We start from the raw sequence: 21,551 nt of genomic DNA, 5'->3' as shown, positions 1-21,551 counted from the left end.
TCTGACCCTCCCTTGTCATGGGAGGTTACAGGGACTGACTTAGTAGGGTTCTTAGACTTGTCAGGAGCCAGAAGACATGGAGGGGGGAGGGCAGTGAGCAATAGGAGCCTTCTGCTTGCGGCTGCCACAGGGGGAGGGTGATCAGGTGCTTCCCAGATAGCTTTCCAAGATGCTTTCAAAATTATATCCTGCACCATTGCCTCATCTTGTTAATCTGATCCCAAAACAAGGTTTGGCTTGCCTTTGGAAAATTCGCTTGACTTGTAACAGTGGATGATGTACCTCGAGTCCACAAATCTTCTCTCAGCTAAGAAAATGAAGTCTCTCTTTTTAGAAAGTCATAACTTAAAGATCTGTGCACAAATATGCAGCTTTATTCACAAAAGCCCTAGACTGGAATCAACCCAAATGTTCCATCATTTACCTGCTGATAGACACATTTTGGTATATCTATTAATATAAAAAGGATTTTTACTTAACAATGAAATAGAACATACTGATTCAGGAAGCAATAAAGTTGGATTTCAAAGTCATACTGAGCAAAAGAATTTAAACCCCAAAGAATATATGATTCCATATATGTTTGTACATATATATGTATATCTATATAGTCTGTAGTGATAGAATGCCAGGCTCCTCTGTCTATGGAGTTTTCCAGGCAAGAATATTGGAGTGGGTTGCCAGCTCCTACTCCAGGGGCTCTCCCTGACTCAGGGATTGAAACTGCATCTCTTGTGTGTCCTGTACTGCAGGTGGATTCTTTACCTGCTGAGCCATCAGGGAAGCCCCAGAATATAATCTGTGCTGAGAGGAAACATCTGTGGTTACGGAGGTTACCTGAGGTAGGAAGAGGGGATAGATGATTGATGAAAATGTGCCAGAGGCAACTTTTTGCAGGTGACGGAAACATTTTACATCTTGATTGGGGTGGTGGTTACATGAGCACATGTATGTGTTTGTTAAAACTCATTAATCAGTATAGTTAAAATGGGTATATTTATTATATGTAAGCTATATAACAAAGTTGATTAAAAATTAGAAATATTGATTTTTAATGAGCAACAAGGAGACAGGTATTCTTAACCCTGCCAGTGGCAACTGAATTACACAGCCTTTTGGAAGGGTAATTTGTATCAAGTAAAGCTGTGAAGATACTTGGGTATAGCAATTTCATTTATAATTTATCTTGACATCACAGTGTTCGGAATAGTGAAAAACTGAATACTAAATTTCCATCCTTAATTAATGCATATCTATATAGTGGAATACTACGTAACAATTCTAAATGTAAATATTTAAATAAAATTTTCTATTATTCTGTATTGTTACCTGAACTAAGCAGAGTACCAACAAGACTGTCTAGCATTAATGTCATTAAAATTATACATGTTATGGACTTTCCTGGTGGTCCAGTGGTTAAGAATCCGCCTGCCAGTGTAGGGACACGGGATCAGTCCCTGGTCCAGGAAGATCCCACATGCCGTGGAGCAACTAAGCCCACATACCACAGCTAATGAGCCTGTGCTCTAGAGCCTGTGAGAAGCGACTGAGCCGGGGGCCACAGCTACTGAAGCCCATGCGCCTAGAACCTAGGCTCTGCAACAAGGGAAGTCATAGCAATGAGAAACCCGTGCACCACAACTAGAGAGAAGGCCCCACGCTCCGCAACTAGAGAAAGCCTGCATGTAGCGACGAAGACCCAGTGCAGCCAATAAATAAATTACATTAAAAAAAATTACACGTTATTGCTGATGGAATAAGTTTCATTTTCTTCTATGTACTTATTGGCACTTTAAAGATTTAATGATCAACTTTTACTTTTATAATCAGAAAAAATGTTAAGCCAAATTGTATTTACAAGTTTTACCAAATAGATAATAGCCTTAACATAAAATATGTTAAGAACTACTAAGAACATTTGGATAAAACTGAACAGTTCATTAAAAAAATTGGCTAACTCTGAAAAATATAAGAGTCGGACAAGACTGAGTGACTTCACTTTGACTTTTCACTTTCATGCATTGGAGAAGGAAATGGCAACCCACTCCAGTGTTCTTGCCTAGAGAATCCCAGGGATGGGGGAGCCTGGCAGGCTGCCGTCTACAGGGTCGCACAGAGTCAGACACGACTGAAGCGACTTAGCAGCAGCAGTATTATTAGTAATTAAAGAAATACAAACTTTCAGAGTTTTGTATCTTGTTCACCTATCAACTTAGCAAACATTTTCAAATACCAGAAGCAATTTAAGCCTACAACTTTAGGAAAGTATTATGAAAAATGGTGGTATATCTGTACTCTGAATATGTATAATCACTAAACAGAAATTTAGGTTTTTTAAAAAGTGTATTATTTATTTATTTCGCTTTGGCTATGCTGGGTCTTTGCTGTTGTGCAGGCTTTCCTCTAGCTGTGGTGAGTGGGGGCTATGCTTTGAACTTCTTACTGCGGTGGCTCCTTGTTGCCGAGCATGTGCTCTGAGGAATGGGGCTCAGTAGCTGCAGTGCATGGGCTCAGTAGTTCTGGTCGGTGGGCTCTAGAGGGCAGGCGCAGTAGCTGTGGCACACGGGCTTAGGTGCCCAGTGGCATGTCGAGTCTTTCCGCATCAGGGATTGAAACTGTGTCTTCTGCATTGGCAGGTGGGTTTTTTACCACTGAGCCACCAGGGAAGCCCAGGAATTAAGTTTTAATGATGACAGAAGATGATTAAAACAATGTTAACAGAAAAAAGATGGCTGAAAATGAGCTCAAATACACTAAGATGTATAGAGAAAAGGAAATGGAAAAATATTAACAATAGTTCCCAAAGTAAACTTTTTGTATCTTTCTACTTAGATTTTCTGCAATAAATATGTTACTCTTATAAGCAGAAAGAATATTTTAAATGGTGAAATGGATCTATCACCCCTGAAAAATTAACACGAATATCCCTCAAACCCTAGGGATTTAATAAAATCTATTTAAGGATACATATATCCTAATGAAAACGTTACAACTTTGTTTATAATACCATCCTTAAGTGGTAATAATAAACTGATATCTCATTTTACAAATCACCGAGATGACTTACTATTATTTTTTTACCAATGTAGGATACTGTACATTTTAAGTGCAACTGAATTAAATTATAAAAATATTGTATAAACACCAACTAAACTTTCACAGGAGCAGCTTGAAACAAGGTTAGGTAAGTGGGAGAAACAATACTGCGGCCTTTTTGGAAATAGATATAAATAAAAGTTAGTCACAAAAACAAACAAAGATGATTATGACCACAGGCAATCAACAAAAATGAAAGCCCTTAAGGCACTACACTTACATCTGAGTAACCTTACAGCTAAGAAAGTCTCCATCCAAGAATTCTCAGTAACACAGTAAACCAAAACAGAAATATGTTGACAGCAAGTCACAGCTAAAAATTCTACTTTGTTTCTCTTTTATTAATGTTGGATTCAAGGTCACGTTATAGCAAACTTAACTGCTGCTGACTAGGCATATATTTTCCTCTCTCCCACATCTTAATTGTTTTAACTTCTCATAAGCGCTCTTTCTATTCTTCCTTCTGGAGCTCTATTTCCTGGCCATTTCTACCTAACTCAGGATTTCTTCTGTTCTGGCTAAGAACAGATGGGGGCTTCAAAGCCGACATTGTTTTTGAAGAACAGAAACAACTACACAGCTCTCTACCCTCTCCCAACCCATCTGTGCCTTCCAAGGAAAATCTACCCAGGCAAGCTCCCCAGTGATGCAATTAGACAGTATAATTCTGTGCATTTAATAGCTCTCTTTTTTAAAATACACAATTACTATCACTTAATCTCATTCAGTCTTGTGACTGGTTTTAACATCTCCATTTTGTGGATGAAAGAACTAATTCAGAGAGGTTAAGTGAGTTGCTCTAGCACTGTGCAGCCAGCTAGTGGTAGGAGCAAGTCAAGAACCTAGGTTTCCTAATTTTCATCTAGAAAATGATAACCAGTGTACAAGCAAATGAGCTACAAGCTACTGAACAGTGTTTCTTTTTTTCTCCCTGAATGAGAAGAACATCTATGAATTGTCATGTGTAGAATGTTTTAGGAGGCCACTACAGACTGACTGTATCTCCCCAAAATTCATATGGTGAAGCTTAAATCCCCAGTGATGGTATTTGGACGTGGGATCTTCCAGAAGTAATTATGGCGGGAAGATGGAGCCCTCATGAATAGGATTAGTGCTCTTATAAAAATAGACATAAGAGGGGTGATCTGTTTCTCCCTTCCTTCATGTGAGAACATGGTAAGAAAGAAGCTGTCTATGAATCAGGAAGAGTGTTCTCATCAGACACCAGGTCTTCTAGCACTTTGATCTTGGATTTCCGGCCTCCAGAACTGTGAGAAATAAATATCTGGTGTTTAAGCCACCCAGTCTATCGTATTCTGAAACTGACACTCTACTATAGACCTGGACATTTTATTTACTTTAGTTTTCTTAGAAGTTACAAGCCTTGGTACACTTTTATTTGACCACCAATGTGAAGGGGAGCCCATCGGATTCTAAGGAGAGGAGACTCATTTGTTGTCCTCAGTAATAAGTGAGGAATCTTGACTTGTTAATAAACAGTAAATATCTTATTAACATTGTTTTTCTGTTGTGCTGGGTCTCTGTTACCCTGTGCAGGCTTGCCCTGGTTGTGGAGAGCAGGGGCTACTCTCTACCTGCGGTACATGGGCTTCTCACTCTGGTGGCCTCTCCTGTTGGAGAGAAAAGGCTCTAGGCACAAAGGCTCTGGGTTGCAGCGCTTCGGCTCGGTAGCTGTCATGTGGGTTTGGTAGTTGTGGCTCATGGGCTCTAGAGTGTGGGGTTAGTAACTGTAGCACATGGGCTTAGCTGCCCCATGGCATGTGGAATCTTCCCAGACTGGGGATTGAACTCATGTCTCCTAAATTGGAAGGCAGATATTTAATCACTGTACCACCAAGGAAGTCCTGAAGAATTTGTTTTAAACAATTTCTGTGGTGGTCTTACAACCATATGACCTAGAATCCCCAGAGTACTTCTCTCCATTCACCATTCTACTCAGTTTCACCGGTGACATGTGAAATTCATTAAGAATAAAGTGACTCAGAAATTCACTGACTTAGGAGCACAGAATGAACTTATTGTATTGATAGAGACATGAGGTTACTTCATTAGTAAACAAATTCAGAATAAATAAGCATCTATGACTTTTAACTGTGGTATGACCTACCAATTCCTACCGGATTCCGAACATCTCTATTCCTGTACTGTTTGAAGTTTTATTAGTAAAGCCTTATTTTCCATTTCTCTTAGCTGAATATATAGGGTTAAAAGTTCTAAGTCTTATAAGTATGCTTAACTTCATAAGAAATTGTTAAACTTTTCCAAAGTGATGGTGCCATTTTACTTTCCCACCAGCAATATGACTTTCAGTTGTTCTATTGATACATTCTCTCCAAAAGCTGACATTTCCAGTTCTTTTAATTTTAGCTGTATAGCAGAAAGAGGAAGAAAAGCAATAAAGAGCAGAAACCAATTAAATAGAAAAAGGAAAAACAGTAAAGAAAAACTGATGAAACTAAAATCTTCTTTAAAAACTGTCTTTAAAATTGATAAATCCCAGCAAAACTGAGCAGGAAAAAGAAAGCAAATTACCAATATTAGGAATGAAAGATGCTATCAATATTGATCCTATATTGGTAACAACATGGGATCCTTAGATCAGGAGCAACGTTATACCAACATGGGCTTCCCTGGTGGCTCAGTGGTAAAAAATCTGCCTGCTGATGCACAAGACATGGGTTCAGTCCTTGCATTGGGAAGATCCCTGGGAGGAGGCAATGGCAACCCACTCCAGTATTCTTGCTTAGGAAATCTCAAGGACTGAGGAGCCTGGCAGGGTGCAGTCCATTGGGTTGCAAAAGTGTTGGCCACAACTTAGAGACTAAACAGCAACATATACCAATATATTTGGTATACAAATGTATAAATTCTTTGAAAGACACAAACTATCACTAAATCTCTAACTACTAAAGAAACTGAATTTGTAATTAAAATTCTTCCCAGGAAGACAATTTCAGGCTCAGTGGCTTCATTGATAAATTCATATACTTAAGGGGAAAATACTGATTCTACGTAGCAGAAGAAGGAATACTTCTCAATTCATTTTGTGAAGCCACTGTTACCCTGATACCAAAATCTGGGATATTATGGGTAAAGGAAAGTTGCAGACAAAAATTCTTCATGGATTTATGCATAAAACCTACATATAATTTTATTTGCTTGAAATATTTGTAAATCAAATCCAGCAATACATAATAAGGATATTACATTGGAGGTTTATCTTCAGAACTCAAGGATGGTTCAATATTTGAAAATCTATGTAACCTGCATATTAACAAAATAAAGGAGAAACACTATGTAATCATATCAATAAATGCAGAAAGAACATGTGGTAATTCAACTTCCTTATACCTTATTAAAGACTCTGATGCTGGGAGGGATTGGGGGCAGGAGGAGAAGGGGACGACTGAGGATGAGATGGCTGGATGGCATCACAGACTTGATGGATGTGAGTCTGAGTGAACTCCGGAAGATGGTGATGGACAGGGAGGCCTGGCGTGCTGCGATTCATGGGGTCACAAAGAGTCGGACACGACTGAGCGACTGAACTGAACTGAACTATACCTTATTTATACTTATACTATCCTTATTTATACCTTTTACCATCCTTATACTTTATTATCATATATATAATAAAAACTCTCAGCAAACTAGGAATAGAAGAAAATGTCTTCAGTCTGATTAAGGGCCATCAATAAAAAAACAATAGCTAACATCACCTTCAACGTTAAGTGAAGAGAGTCCTTTTCTATAAGATGGAAATAAGGCAAGGAGAGCAGTTGCTTCTATTCCTGTTCAGCATTGTATTAGTGGCCCTAAGTCAGTATCTTAAGGCAAGAGGGGGAAAAAGGAAAACAAAACTTTCAATTCACGATAAAAATATGTGTGCAAAAACTGAAGCAATTAACAAGCAAATTCAGCAAGTTTGCAGGACCCCAAATCAATTTAGAGTAAATCATATTTCATAAAGAAATACACTAGCATTGAATTAGTAGTAGTGTTTCTACTATTTGGCCAATTTTGTGGGTGAAAATTCGCCTTGTATTATTTATATATATACATATTTATCAATAGTGAAATTGTCATTTTTAATATTTATTGATGATTTACATTCCTTTAGCCTATTATTTTTTGCTTATTTTTCAATTTCCCATGTCCTTCTCTTTCAACTTCCTATGCCCAGTAAGGTTCTCTTCCTTACTGGTTTCTAAGAATTCTTTATATATGAAGCAACAGATTGTGCCAAAATATTAGAAAGAGTTGACATGAGGAACACATTTTACATTTGGGAACGCATGGATAAGGCTACCTTCCGGCACAACACAGGTTCACAACAAGCTCATGCACTGCTTGCCTCATTCCTCCAAACTATCCCCAGCTCCTGTCTAAGAGGCCAAACAAAAGGGGACTAATGTGATGACTATCATAATGCAGACAGACTCTCCCTTTGAGCTCTCTCCTTGAAGGGACTAAGTGGAGGATTAGTCCCATAGATTCAAGTCAGCAATACTCTTTGAAATGGGGGTGGAGGCTTTTAGAGTTGCGTGTTGTTGTTTAGTCACTAAGCCGTGCCCAACTCTTTTGTGACTCCACGGACTATAGCCCTCCATCAGGCTCCTCTGTCTGTGGGATTTCCCAGGCAATAATACTGGAGTGGGCTCCATTTCCTTCTCTAGGGGATCTTCCCCACCCAGGGATGGAACCCACATCCCCTCTGTACAGAGGTTCCTCCTGTACAGGCAGGTTCTTTACCACTGAGCTGTCAGGGAAGCCCTCAGAATTGGGTATCATTCATTGATTCCCTGTGCCAGGGCCTCTGGAATTATGTGAACGAAGAGATCACTGCCACTAATCTAAGTCAGATGGCATTTGATAACATCCTGAGTTCAGCTTCAGGGCTGCAGCATTGTCTGCACGGGCAGTGGTAAATCGAGGCAACAATGCTCAACCATCCATGTTATAAACAAGCTTTTCACGTGTCACCAAGTATCATTTGCCTTTTAAGGAAACTTTAATTACCTTTGTTTACAATGTTTAACAGGAAATCTACATTTATGTAATCAGAGTTTTCCATTTTTAATCTTTGGATTTCTTCCATTTCTTTTAGGTTTAGATACATTCTTTTCATTTTGATTTTTTTTTTACAAAGTTGATGCTTTAGAGATAATCTCATAATCCATCTGAAATATTTTTTGATCAGGAAAGAAGGAAAGGCATCAGGAAAGAAGAACAGAGCCTCCCAAATAGCCAATTATCCTAGCATCATTTATCCAGCATTTAAAAATCTGAGAAACTATCTTGAGGTAACCTTAGACTTGTAAGAAGTTGTTCTGGTGTACCTTTAATTCAGCTTTCCTTGCTAGCTTCACCTACTTGATTAATTGACTTTACCTAGACATCTCAAGACTTCCTTATTGTGCAAGTGGTTGTGTCAGCAATGTATAATATTTAAGCTTGACCAAAGTTTTGTCATAGGATAGTGTTAAAGCACATGCAAGGCTTTCATCACTAAAATGAAATTTTCACTTAACATTTCAGCTGCTTACTTGATCAGGAAAACTTCTAATTTCAGTTAATAATAATTCTAATTTCAACTGTAATTGAATCAGCCTATCACTGATAAAATACAGATGCAAGGCCAATGCACAAACCAAAAGCTGTATGGTCATTGTTGGAACAATCAATCACCTGCTTCTTCTAGAGTAGAAATTATATTTAAGGACCTAGGCTTTACTGCTTAGACTCATAAAATGTGAAATACCATTTTAAATCTTTTGGAAATGATGTACAATATAAACATAAATGAAGTTAGAATTAGAGGAAAGTTAAATCACATAAAATCTAAAATTATGGGGAAGCCAAAATAGGCTGTCGACTATGAAGAAATAACCATCTTCATTTTAAAAGAAAAAATCATAATAAAATGAAAAATTTTAGTGTAATTGTATTTTGACACAATGGAAAATAAAATAGAGCAAAAGAGAAATAGGATGGATATGACAGATTTTTTTTTATTAGGAGTCTGTGATTTAAAAAAATAATTTCCAACAGAAGCATTGACAAAACATGAAAGAACAATCTACAGAAGAAACAAAATTAAATTGACATGTAGAAATGTTCATTCTTGTGATAGTGAAAAGTAAACTAGAAAATCTATTACATTTGAAGTAATTCTCAGTGATGTCATAATTATAACAAAGTCAGTAGGTTTCTTCATTGCTAGCAACATTGTAAAATAGTATGTACAACTTAAAAAACAAATACCAAAATGCTATACTGGAGAAGAGCCTTAAAGATTCAGTTCTTTTGACCAAATATTTTTACTCAGATTGACATGGATATATATGTATATATGTATATACATATATAAAATTTTACATTATAGCACTTTTTATGATGGGACAATCAATATATCTAATATCTGGGTAAGTCTAATCATGATACATTGTGATACAGTCTTATATTACCATTAAAATTTTAAAAATATGTAGAAAGTTGGACAATATATATTAAAAATGATTGCAACTATAGAATGTATTTATGTGGGAGTTAATCTGAAAATGAACCAAATAAAAATGTAGGGATTACTGGTGCTTTAAAAGTTTGCTCACACTTCTGAATCTTATCTTGATATTTCAGTTTTTTTAAAGAAACATGCAAATCCCTTGAGATGCTGGGATGCATTGCCATACTTCTCGGCATGCCTGTACCCAACCAGAAAGGAATCCTATATGGATTTGTTGGATTTCAGTCCTAGTTGGTGTCATCCTAAATGACAGTATTTGAGAATCTGACTTCAGCAAATAACTAGTATCATACCCTAAGGGTAAGTTTATAATTTTTATACTATGTTAGGGCTGACAGTGGTCTTAGTGATCAAAGAGTAGAATCCATCTATTTGTATTAAAGAAACAGGCCCACTGAGTTAAGCCTGGGATCCCACTGCCTGGGATCACAGTTAATTATGGGGCTTCCCTCATGGCTCAGATGATAGAGAATTGTCTGTAATGCAGAATACCTGGGTCAAGAAGATCTCCTGGAGAAGGGAATGGCAACCCACTCCAGTATTCTTGCCCGGAGAATCCCATGGATAGAGGAACTTGGCAGACTACAGTCCACGGTGTTTCAAAGAGTCGGACACAACTGAGGGGCTAACACACAGCTAATTATAGAAGAAGATGGCATCCTAATACCTTCAGAACTTCCAGTTTTAATTCTGACATTCTAGAGGTTTCCTCAGGCACCCACACCACTGATGTTTCCCTTGATAAAGTATATAAATTTAATAATCCAGGAATTTGCTGCTTAACTGACTGTATTTACCTGGATAATTCAAGGTTTTGGTGTTGCCTGTGAGAATACGTTATGTCTACACTTTTTAAAATTTGAGTCATAATAATGGTAACTTAAAAATGTCACAGGATAATGATGAAACTAGCTGAAAGCTTCACCACTAGAATGAACATTTGAATTTAATACCAGAGCTGCTGACATAATAAGAAAACCTCTAATTTCCATTGTTTTCCTGAGAATCAGCCTACTACAAATAAACCACAAATGCATGGCCAATGCTCAAACCTAACGCTATGTGATCACTGCTGGAACGCTCAACTATCAGTCACCTGCTTCTTCTAGAGTGGAAATTATATGGAAGAATCCAGGCTTTACAGATGGCACTCAGGATTCTGGAGTTAGAGCATAGAGATTCTTTTCCCCACAACACATCCTAAAGGCATTGAGTAACGTAAAAGCTCCCCAGCCTTTTAGGAGGTACCTAGATAGGCAATCCAGACTTATGTGAGTAATAAAATCACAGTATGATTTGTGATATGGATATGTTTAAATTATACTCATGTTAAAAAAAATACCGTGTTTCAGTCTCATTCAAAATAATGTAGATGTTCTTAGTTTACAAATCCAATTAAGGTTTTAACCAAGTTCTAAATTGTTTGTTAATCGTTCTCCCTAGTGTTCTTTTTACACTTACAGCAAAAGCAGTGTGACTCACACCATTTTAAAACCGGAGGGAGTTATAGCCCTGCTCCCCTCAGCCCATACTGGCTCCAGGGAGAAGGTGGGGAGGGGAGGTCTCCTCTCCTGTCCTGTGACCACCTGGAACGGGACACAGTCTCATCTACTGTGACTGCCTCCGTTCCTGACCCAGTGCTCGGTACCAGTTCAGTGAAAGAATGAACAACTTAAAGTCAGCCCACCGGCCTTTTGAGCTCTCATTCGAATTCTGATAGATGGCCAATAGGCATATGAAAAGATGCTCAACATCACTATTAGAGAAATGCAAATCAAAACTACAATGAGGTACCACCTCACTCCAGTCAGAACGGCTATCATTAAAAGGTCTACAAATAACAAATGCTGGACAGGGGGCAGAGATCCGTACACCATTGGTGGGAATGTAAATTGGTGCAGACACTATGGAAAACAGTATGGAGTTTCCCCCAAAAAACTAAATATAGAGTTGCCATATGATTCAGCAATCCCACTCCTGGGCATATGCCCAGACAAAAGTAAAGTTTTAAAAGATACATGCATCCCTATGTTCAAGCAGCACCATTTAGCCAAGACATGGAAACAACCTAAATGTCCTTTGACAGATGAATGGATAAAGAAGATGTGGTGCACACATACAATGGATATTACTCAGCTATCAAAAAGAATGCAATAATGCCATTTGCAGCAACCTGGATAGACCTAGAGATTATCATACTAAGCAAAGTAAGTCAGAAGGAAAAATACAAATACCATATGAGATCAGTTACATGTGGAATCTAAAATACTATACAAATCAACATATCTATGAAACAAAAACAGACTCACAGATATAGACAACACGCTGGTGGTTGCCAAGCGGGAGAGAGAGTGGGGGGGGAAGGGAAAGGAAGTTTGGGATTAGCAGAAGCAAACTATTATATATAGGATAGAAAAACAACAACAAGGTCATACTGTATAGCACAGGGAACTATGTTCAATATTTTATGACAAACCATAATGGAAAAGACTGTGAAAAGACTATATATATATAGTCTTCCGGGATTTTCCAAGATTTTCTGGAAAATATAAACATATATGACTGAGTATCTGGCATGCTGCGATTCATGGGGTCTCAGAGTCGGACACGACTGAGCGACTGAACTGAACTGAACTGAACTTAGCTGTACAGAAGAAATTAACACCACACTGTAAATCAACTAAACTTCAATAAAATTTAAAAAAATAAAAATAAAATTCTGATAAGCAATTGCAATTCTGCTTCCAGTTAATCATTCCTTTAACTCTAATTATCGATACATATGCTATTCTTGATACACTAGAAGGACACTTCTTTGATACAAAAGAAATTTATTTTGATCCACCAGTCTTTTACTGGATATGTGATCTTCAAATATTTTTTTAGAAGTCTAAAATACCTTTTAAAATGTGTTTCTGTAGAAATGGATGGTTTTCTCAGAAAACCAACTAAAACGGACTCAATAAAACATTCAAAGCCTCTCCAAAGGCAAACTTATGGACTAAGTCGAAAGTTATGGATATTCTTTCCAAATATCTTTACTTTGGATCCTGTCTTTTATGGGGAAATTCTGTCAGACTTTCAAATAACAGCTAAATCATATACCATGTAGACAGTTTCAGAGCACAAACTATGAAAATGTGCCCAATTCATTTTACAAAGCTATTAATTCTAACACCTCAACTTAAACTGTGAAGTCCTTTGCACATTTCCCCTTCTAATCTACACATTGCTACTAGACTGATTTTTAACAACTGGCAAATCTTATCACCGTTACCAGGAAATGGAAGTCCTACATTGAAATGTTTTTTAAAATGGTGGTAATAGTGGAGTGGAACTGTTAGATGAAACTTACAAAGATATAAGTTTGTAAGAAACTGACAAAATGTAAACAAAAGCTATTTGATGCCTTTAAAAAGCAACTGAAAGCAAGACAGAAATCAGTTACTCTTGAAGGATCTTAATTCTAACAATTAAGAACTGTCCCTGTGGTTTTTTGCCTGAGGGTGCTCCCCAATCACAGGCAGTTCTGGCAGAAGGAAACCACAGTTTTATCCACTGGAAAAGGGAGAAGAGTGTCCTGGGCTGGAAGAGCAGCTGGAAATTTAGGAGAAAATCCTGGAAGCAAGAGAGCTGTAGAAGAGGTGAGACCCCAAATCTGACTGTGGTTATGCCATAATTCTACAGGCTAATCGCCATGTATAGGCTGCTGGGAGGGGGCTCTTCCTGCTTGAAAAAACAGACCAACCAGTAAAGAGTCTATTTCCCCCACCAAACAACAGAAATGTATTGTTTCATAGTTCAAGAGGTTGGTGGCGGTTTAGTCGCTAAGTCGTGTCTGACTCTTCTGCGACCCCATGGGCTAGAGGATGCCAGGCTCCTCAGATGTCCCAGATCAGGGTGTTGGCAGGGTTGATTTCAACTAAGGGAAGCGTCAATTCTTGAAAGAGAAAGTTATGCTGAAAAAGATTTGGAAGTTTGCTGCTGGTTTTTTTTGTTTGTTTGTTTTTTGTTTTTTTTAATTGAATGCATTCCTAAACCTGAGAAGTTGAAGCCTTAGTGGCTTGAAAGTACCAAAGCAAAGGGCTCAGGACTGGCAGAGAAACAGGAAATTTAGAGGAACCTGAGGGTGGATGGATACCAAACTCATAGTATAAACTGTCCAGTTCCTTAGCTGACTGCTAAACTCCACTCAGCAGAGATTTCAGCTGCTATCCTGCTGGAAAGCTAGCATTTGCAGCTTCAGTCCCGGAATGTACCGCAAAAATAGAATAATCCTCAGAAGAATAAAATAAACTAAAATCAACAATATACCATCTATAACATTTAGTTTCTAATCAAATATTATCAAACAAGTAACAACAGAGGAAAGCATGACCCATATTCAGGAAAAAAGTCATTCCAGCTCTAAATGGGACTAGATACTAGATTTACCAAATAAATATTTCAGACAAGCAATTATAAATCTGCTCAAAGAGGTAAAGGGGTATATGGTCAAAATGGGCAAACAGATAAGGAACCTTGAGAAATGGAAACTATAGAAAATACAGATAAACATTCTAGAGCTGAAAAATATAATGATAGAAAAAAAAATCAGAAAACAAGCATGAGTAAATTGGGGCAGATGACAAAAACAGTGAACTTGAGTATACATCAATAGGAATTGTCTAATTTGGAGATCCATAAAGTAAAGACCTGTAGGCTAATACCAAACTGTCCAATGTGTAATTGAAGCACTACAAAGGGAGAGAATAAAGTTGGAAAGAATTTGAGGCAAAATAAAAATTAAAAATAACTCAAATTTGGTAAGAACATTAACTTATACACTCAAATTCTATCTCTGTGTGTATAACCTAAATTAAAATGTTTTAATGCAGGCAAAAGAAAGAGATAATTCAGATAGGATTGGAAATCAATGAAACAGAAAAATGGGTCAGTGAAGCATGTGAAAACAAAGCTGGGTTTTTGAAAAAGCCAATAAAATTGGTAAATCTCTAGCTAGACTGGTTGGGGATAAGGGAGGAATGGAAAATTATAAACAGAAAAAATAAGTGGACATTATTAGAGATCCTAACACATCAAAGGATGGTGGAGGATTATTACCAACAATTTTGTGCAAACAAATTTGACAATTTAGTTGAAATAAATGAATGATATCAAAGACAAATTACAAAAATTAACTCAAGAAATAAAACCTGAATAGCCCGTTATCAAAGAAGGAAGGTGAATTTGTAACTAAAAACCTTTAAACAAAATTAAATGCATACCTTTATTGGTGAATTCTATCCAACATTAAATAAAATGATATTTTAATAATAATAATATAAACTCTTCCAGAAAACAGAAGAGTGAACAACTTTCAAATAATTTTATTATTATTCTGATACCAAAACTAGACAATGACAATACAAAAAAGAAAACCACAGACTAATATTTCTCAGGAACACAGATGTAAAATCCTCAATAAAATGTTAATGAATCAAATCCAGTTATATATACAGGGAACATACCATTGACCAATTGGTATTTATCCTAGTATTCAATAACTCAAAGTTGTTTCAACATTGAATAAACAATAAAATCTACTAGAGAATAAAGAAGACATTATATGATCATCCCAGGAGGTAAAGAAAGAATCTTTGAAAACATATGACACATTCATATTTTTTTAAACCTCTCAGTAAAATTTCAGTAAATTAGTGATAGAAGGGAACTTCATTAACCTGATAACACACATTTAATAAAAAACCCTACAGCTAACATCGTACTTAGTGTTGAAAGACTGAATGCTTTCTTCCTGAGATTAGGGGAACAAAGATGTCCACTCTCATCAGTTCTGCTTAGCATCAGACTGGAAGTCCTAGGCATTGCCATCAAGACAGAAATAAAAGGAATATGAATTGAAAAAGAAGAAGAAAAACTTTTTCTTTGCAGAAGACATTATATCAAACATGGAAAAGCTTAAGTGTTCTACAAAAAAAAAAAAAATCCCAAATAACTATTAGGATTAATAAGTGAGATTAGCAAGGCCTCAGAATTCAAGATGAATATAGAAAAAAAATCAATTTTATTTCTATAAATAGTAAACCACCATATATAATAGTGTTTAAGTATGAAATACGTAATGAAAAATTTAACAACATACGTATAAAATCTGTACAGGAAACACTGTAATGCATTATAGAGAGAAATTAAAGAAGACCTAAATAAGCAGACATATTCATGTATCACAAGACTCAATATTAAAGTGTCAAATCTTTCCAAACTGCCCAATTTGCAAACCCAGTTAATATTCCAGTTCTTGGAGAATTGGAGGATGAACTGACAAGTTCATGCTAAAATCTATATAACAATGCCCAGGGCCTAGAATAGTCAAAATGACTTTGAATAAACAAAGCTGAAAGATTTAGGCTATCCAATTTAAAGACTAAAATATAGATCATGAAATAAAATGTTTTAGCTCTTGTAGGTCTTTTGCATTTCTAAACTTAAAAGACTGATATAATTAAGTATGTAAAGTAACTAGAATTCTTATACATTGCTGGTAAAAATATGAAATGGTACAACAATCAGGATATTTCTCATATGGTTAAACGTATACTTACCATGTGATTTGTTAAATCTCCTCTTAGGTATTTACTCAAGAGAAACGAAAACATGTTCACTTTAAGAGTCATACTCAAATATTCATAACAATTTTATTTATAACTCCAAAGGCTGCAAACAACCCAGCTGTTCATTTATTGGTAAAGGGATAAATAAACTCTTGTATATCCTTACCATGAAATACCACTCAGTAACAAAAGGAACCAACGACTTAAACAAAAACATTATACTACAACATAATGCTAAGTGAAGGAAATCAGGCACAATGCTATGATTCTATTTACATGAAATTCTAGAACCATTAGAACTGTTATTGAGACAAAAAGCTCAGAGTGGCTAAGACTGGGGGCATTGACTACAGGTAGGCGTGGAGGAAATTTTCAGGATGACCAGAAATGTTCTATATTTTTACTGGGGTGGTGATTATACACTAGTCAAAATCTATGTTACTGTACACCTTAAATTGGTGTATTCACGCATGTAAGAATTAAAGATATTAAAATTTAAAAAATAAAAAACTAAAAAAAAAAATTGGTGTATTAATATATTTGCGCTTCCCTTGTGGCTCAGCTGGTAAAGAATCTGCCTGCAATGTGGGAGACCTGGGTTTGATCCCAGGGTTGGGAAGATCCCCTGGAGATGGCAAAGGCTACCCACTCCAGTAATCTAGCCTGGTGAATATATTTACATACAATCTGTATGTAAATTGCATACCAAAGTTGACTTACAAACCTTCAATGGATTCCCAGAGGCATGAAGATAAATTCAATAAGCAGGCCCTGTAACATCTAAGCTCTATTTACCTCTCCAGTTTAATCTTTAAAAAAATTTTTTTTATTGGAATATAGTTGATTTACAATGTTGGGTTGCTGCTGCTGCTGCTTCTAAGTCGCTTCAGTCGTGTCCGACTCTGTGTGACCCCAGAGACGGCAGCCCACCAGGCTCCCCTGTCCCTGGGATTCTCCAGGCAAGGACACTGGAGTGGGTTGCCATTTCCTTCTCCAATGCGTGAAAGTGAAAAGTGAAAGTGAAGTCTCTCAGTCGTGTCCAACTGGCAACCCCATGGACTGCAGCCTACCAGGCTCCTCCATCCATGGGATTTGCCAGGCAAGAGTACTGGAGTGGGTTGCCATTGCCTTCTCTGACAATGTTGGGTTAAATCCATCTTAATTTTAAATCAGTCTCAACCTCACTGTCTGCTCAAGCTATGCTGAGCTACTCACTCCTTGAAACACATTTATTGCTCTCCTCCAGCTGTTGATCTTTGTAGCTCCTTTTTCCTCAAGTGTTCCCTCTTCTCTCAGCTCTTAAGAAAGCCATCCCTTAAATCTTGGGCTAGACTAAGACCCCTGCTATATGTCCCAAGGGTACCACTACTCTTTTAGTACATTTTGTACAATAATAATTATTCATTTTATTATTGATAATCTTGTATAAAGTATGTTTTCCTCCTCTAGATTAGAAGCCCTATGAAGCCAGGGATATCTATTCTGTTCACCACTCTTCTCCCAATGCCTGATATATAGAAGAAGTCTTTACATATTCGCTGATAAATCAGCCAAACAAAAAAATAATAAAATTAAAAATTAGAACCCTTAAATATTAGCATTTTCAATGTAACAACATATTAAAAATAAGTGACATTAAGTAGGGTTTCTTTTAAGATATGAAGAGATGTTTAGTATTTCAAATTATTTCCATAGATGGATGGATAAAGGAGTGAAATGAAATTCAACACATCTCCCAATTATCTCTTAATGAACCAGAAAAAGGATGCTTTAACAAGATAAATATTTGAAGCCAATAGTACATCTAATAGTGAAACATTGGAGATAAGGATTATCACTATTAGTGGAAAACATTATTCTAGAAACATTAGCCAATGAAATAAGGGCAGGGAAAAAACCCAGAAAATGACACTATTATATGAATTAATGATTATGACTGTCTACCTGAAAAATCCAAGATCACTGAATGAAGAATTTTAGTAAGCAAGTTTAGTAAAGTGGCCAATTATAAAATATACAAACACGTTCTGTAAAAACAGTGCAGTAGTGGTATAAGTACAGGCAGACCGATGGAACAGATAACAAAAATGTAGGGAGAGAATTGAACTTTTGCCACAAAGAAATTACTATAAAACAGATCATTGGAGAAGCATGGATTATTTAATTAACTGTACTGAGACACTGGGCTTCCCAGGTGGCTCAGTGGTAAAGAATCTGCCTGCCAATGCAGGAGATGTGGGTTTGATCCTTGGGTTGGGAAGAACCTCTGGCGAAGGAAATGGCAACCTACTCCAGTATTCTTGTCTGGGAAATCCTATAGACAGAGGAACCTGGAAGGCTATAGTCCATGGGGTCACAAAAAATTGGACATGACTTAGAGACTAACACAACAACAAGTGGGACATTATGAACGAATATATGAAATTATGAGCTGATATAACATTTCATAGTATTTGATTTTATATCCTTTCTTAAGGGAAAATCGTGATTATTATCTTTTACATGGTTTCCGTTTGCTTTGGCATCATACCCCAACACTCCCAAGTAGACCTTACCGGCATGGTGATCTGGATGGGCTGCCGTTCTCCGCTCTTGGTTGGGGCCACACCTTCTGTGTCATATGTTCCCGTATATACGATCCTGTCCCCATCGGGCTCTTTAGACTTCAGTTCCAGTGGGACAACCACACCACCAATGGAAATGTTCCTGCAATGGACTTGAGTTGATCATATACGGTAGAAATTAGCTTAAGCACCCTGTCCTGGTCTGGACCATAACCCTGGGCAGAAACCATACAGGGTTGGCTAACAGAGACACTGTGGTGTGACAGAAAGTTCTGAAACTTTAGGGAGCTTGTCTTTCCCAACTAACCAGTCATGTGGACCTAGATCAACTGCTTAATCTCTCTGGATTGACATGAGTATTCTCACCAGAATACTTGTACAAGGGTAAGTCAGATTCTGTCAATGGTCTTCCTCTTAGTTTGTCATCCGTGGAACTTTAAAAAACCTAGCTATACCCAGCCTATCTCAAACACTTGGCTTGGGGTGTGGTTTGGGCATTTGTAAATTAATTTTAACATTGCAGAGGTGATTCTAATGCACAGGAAGAATTCAAAACCACTGAACAAGTTCTCTAATAATTTTTTTTCTGTTCCAACAACAGAACATTAGGGGTCCCATGATTTGGGGGGTACACTTCCTCAAGCCAGGCATATACCAAAAATTCTCACTGCATCATTTCCTCATGTTAGGGTAATGGTTCTTGAAGTGTCATCCCTGGACCAGCAATGTCAGTATCACCTGCCAACCTATCAGAAAGCAAATTCTTAAGCTCCACTCTAGTGGTAGAGTTTACTACATCTACTTAAGGTGAGGTTCAGTCATCTGTGTTTTAAAGAGCCCTCCAGGTGATTTCTCATGTACACTCAGGTTTGAGAACCACTGGTTAGGGCATTGAAGCACTTTGAAAAAATTAAAGTATAACAGGAAAAAAAAGTTTTATCATTAACACAAATTTGTTTTTAGATTAACTTGAAAAATAGAGAACTATCCTGAGGGAACTAGACTAGGTAACTTGGTAGAAGGGTTTGCCAGGAAAAAAGGGAAAGGAAAAGTCTAGATCGTATCTAGATGCACAGAACACCTGGAAATGTGAGGATAATGGATGCTTGGAGCTGTTGGGGATGCTGACAAGTAAACAGACCAAGAGCATCAGAAGCAACCCAGGTTTGATTCTAGATCTTTCAACTGGAGCCTGGCACCTAGAAGGCCGATACAACTTTGTTGAATTAAGGTCAACTGCGGGAGACTTAACCTATCAGCCCTCTCCACCCCACCTTCTGAACGCAGCAAATGGTAGTAGATAAAATACAGGGTGGTTTCTTTCCTCTTTCCACACTAGACTTCACACCCTGCTTAGGTAGAAGCTGAGAGGTAAAGGACTCCACCTCTTATGGTAAAGGATACTTCCCCGTTCCTGCACTCTTCTACACTGACTTTCTAGCCAGAGGTTTACTGGATACATTAACCTCTGACAGCAGAGACGAGATAGTTTCTGCCACACACACACACACACACACACACACACACACACACACACACACACACACACAAACAGATACACACACACCACCATCCTTTTGTTGTAAGGATGCTGCTAATCCCATCACCAGGCTGAACAGACAATTCAGGAGAAAAAGAAACACACCAGGCAAGGGAAACTAGGCCTAAGCGGGGAAGGCTGCCCTCCGTCTTGCTCTTCCAGCCCCGGGATTCCAGGCTCATAATGGCTGATGGATGAGCGGCAAGCATCCTTAAGAAGCCCCAATAATCATCCACCCCCAATTTTATACCTCATTACTCAGCCTTTCTCCCTCCTTCAGTCTCGCAGAACCCGGCGGAGATGAACCAGAATTGCGGCAGGTGAAGCCCAAGGCGAGCTTTTCCCCTCCGCCCCACCCCGGCCGCCTGAGGGTCCGCATCAGTGGCTGGACAGAAGGGATGAGAAATTTACAAGAAAAAGCCCCCAATCCCCTGGTTTCCAGTTGCAGTTTTAAACACCTCACCCTTCAGGCGTGGAGGGAAGCGAGAAGAGCGGAGATGACTTAGGGAGCAGACAGCTGACCTCATATCTCCCCCCAACAAAACCTCCTGGGCCCTCCGGGCGAGGTGAGAGGCAAGAGGTGCCCGGAAGAGGCTCTGGCTGTCCCGGGGGCCTCGTTCCACCCAGCGTATCCCAAGCCGGGCCGGTCAGCCGCGGCGCGCGCCCGCACTCACTCGACCTGCAGCGTGGTGGGCTTAATCTTCACCTCCACCTTGTAGGAGGAGCCCGTGAGCAGCTTGATGGTGCGGTTCTGGCCGAAGCGCTGCCCGTCCACCTTGTAGAAAACCGGGCCGTCGTTCGGCTGGATGCGCAGGGCGATGGAGAGGCGCACGAGGCCCGGCAGGTCTCCCATGGCTGGGCGCGGGCGGGCGCGGCGGCTCCAGGGGGGCGGAGGACTGAGCCGGCGGCGACCGGGCGGCTGGAGCGCGGTGGGCGGAGAGGAAGCGCGGGGAGGGAGAGGGAGGCGGCGGAGCGGAGGCTGCCGCTAGGAGCCCGAGCCGTCGCGGCCGTCAGCCCCGGCTTCCCAGGAGCAGCTCCGCAAGCTGTGGTCCCCAGCCCCCCTTGGCGAAGAAGCGGGCCCCAGGGACAGCTCCGAGGCCCGGTGCTCCCGCATCCCCCACTCCCCGAGCCGCGCGCTCCGCGCACCCATGGGGCTCACTCCGGCCCGCAGGCCGCGGGCAGATCCGCGC

General features: G+C 38.8%; 1 protein-coding gene and 1 long non-coding RNA gene across 2 annotated transcripts in view; one reads left to right on the top strand and one right to left on the bottom strand.

Annotated features, from left to right (window-relative positions):
• LOC132659388 (uncharacterized) overlaps nucleotides 1-15,063 on the top strand; it is a 38,223-nt gene extending 23,160 nt beyond the window's left edge. The window contains exon 2 of the long non-coding RNA XR_009599808.1: nucleotides 753-15,063. This is a non-coding gene — a long non-coding RNA (uncharacterized LOC132659388). The remainder of the gene's footprint in view (nucleotides 1-752) is intronic.
• The window catches only part of CNRIP1 (cannabinoid receptor interacting protein 1), a 23,765-nt gene extending 2,214 nt beyond the window's left edge, over nucleotides 1-21,551 (bottom strand). The window contains exons 1-2 of the mRNA XM_004005824.6: nucleotides 21,036-21,551; nucleotides 18,813-18,963 (exon numbers count right to left, since the gene is read on the bottom strand). Coding sequence (XP_004005873.1) covers nucleotides 18,813-18,963; nucleotides 21,036-21,214 — 330 coding nt within the window. The 5' untranslated portion in view covers nucleotides 21,215-21,551. The remainder of the gene's footprint in view (nucleotides 1-18,812; nucleotides 18,964-21,035) is intronic.

The sequence above is a fragment of the Ovis aries genome, chromosome 3, assembly GCF_016772045.2.
Source record: "Ovis aries strain OAR_USU_Benz2616 breed Rambouillet chromosome 3, ARS-UI_Ramb_v3.0, whole genome shotgun sequence".
NCBI classification, from domain to species: domain Eukaryota; kingdom Metazoa; phylum Chordata; class Mammalia; order Artiodactyla; family Bovidae; genus Ovis; species Ovis aries.
This window is presented reverse-complemented; position numbering and strand designations above follow the sequence as displayed.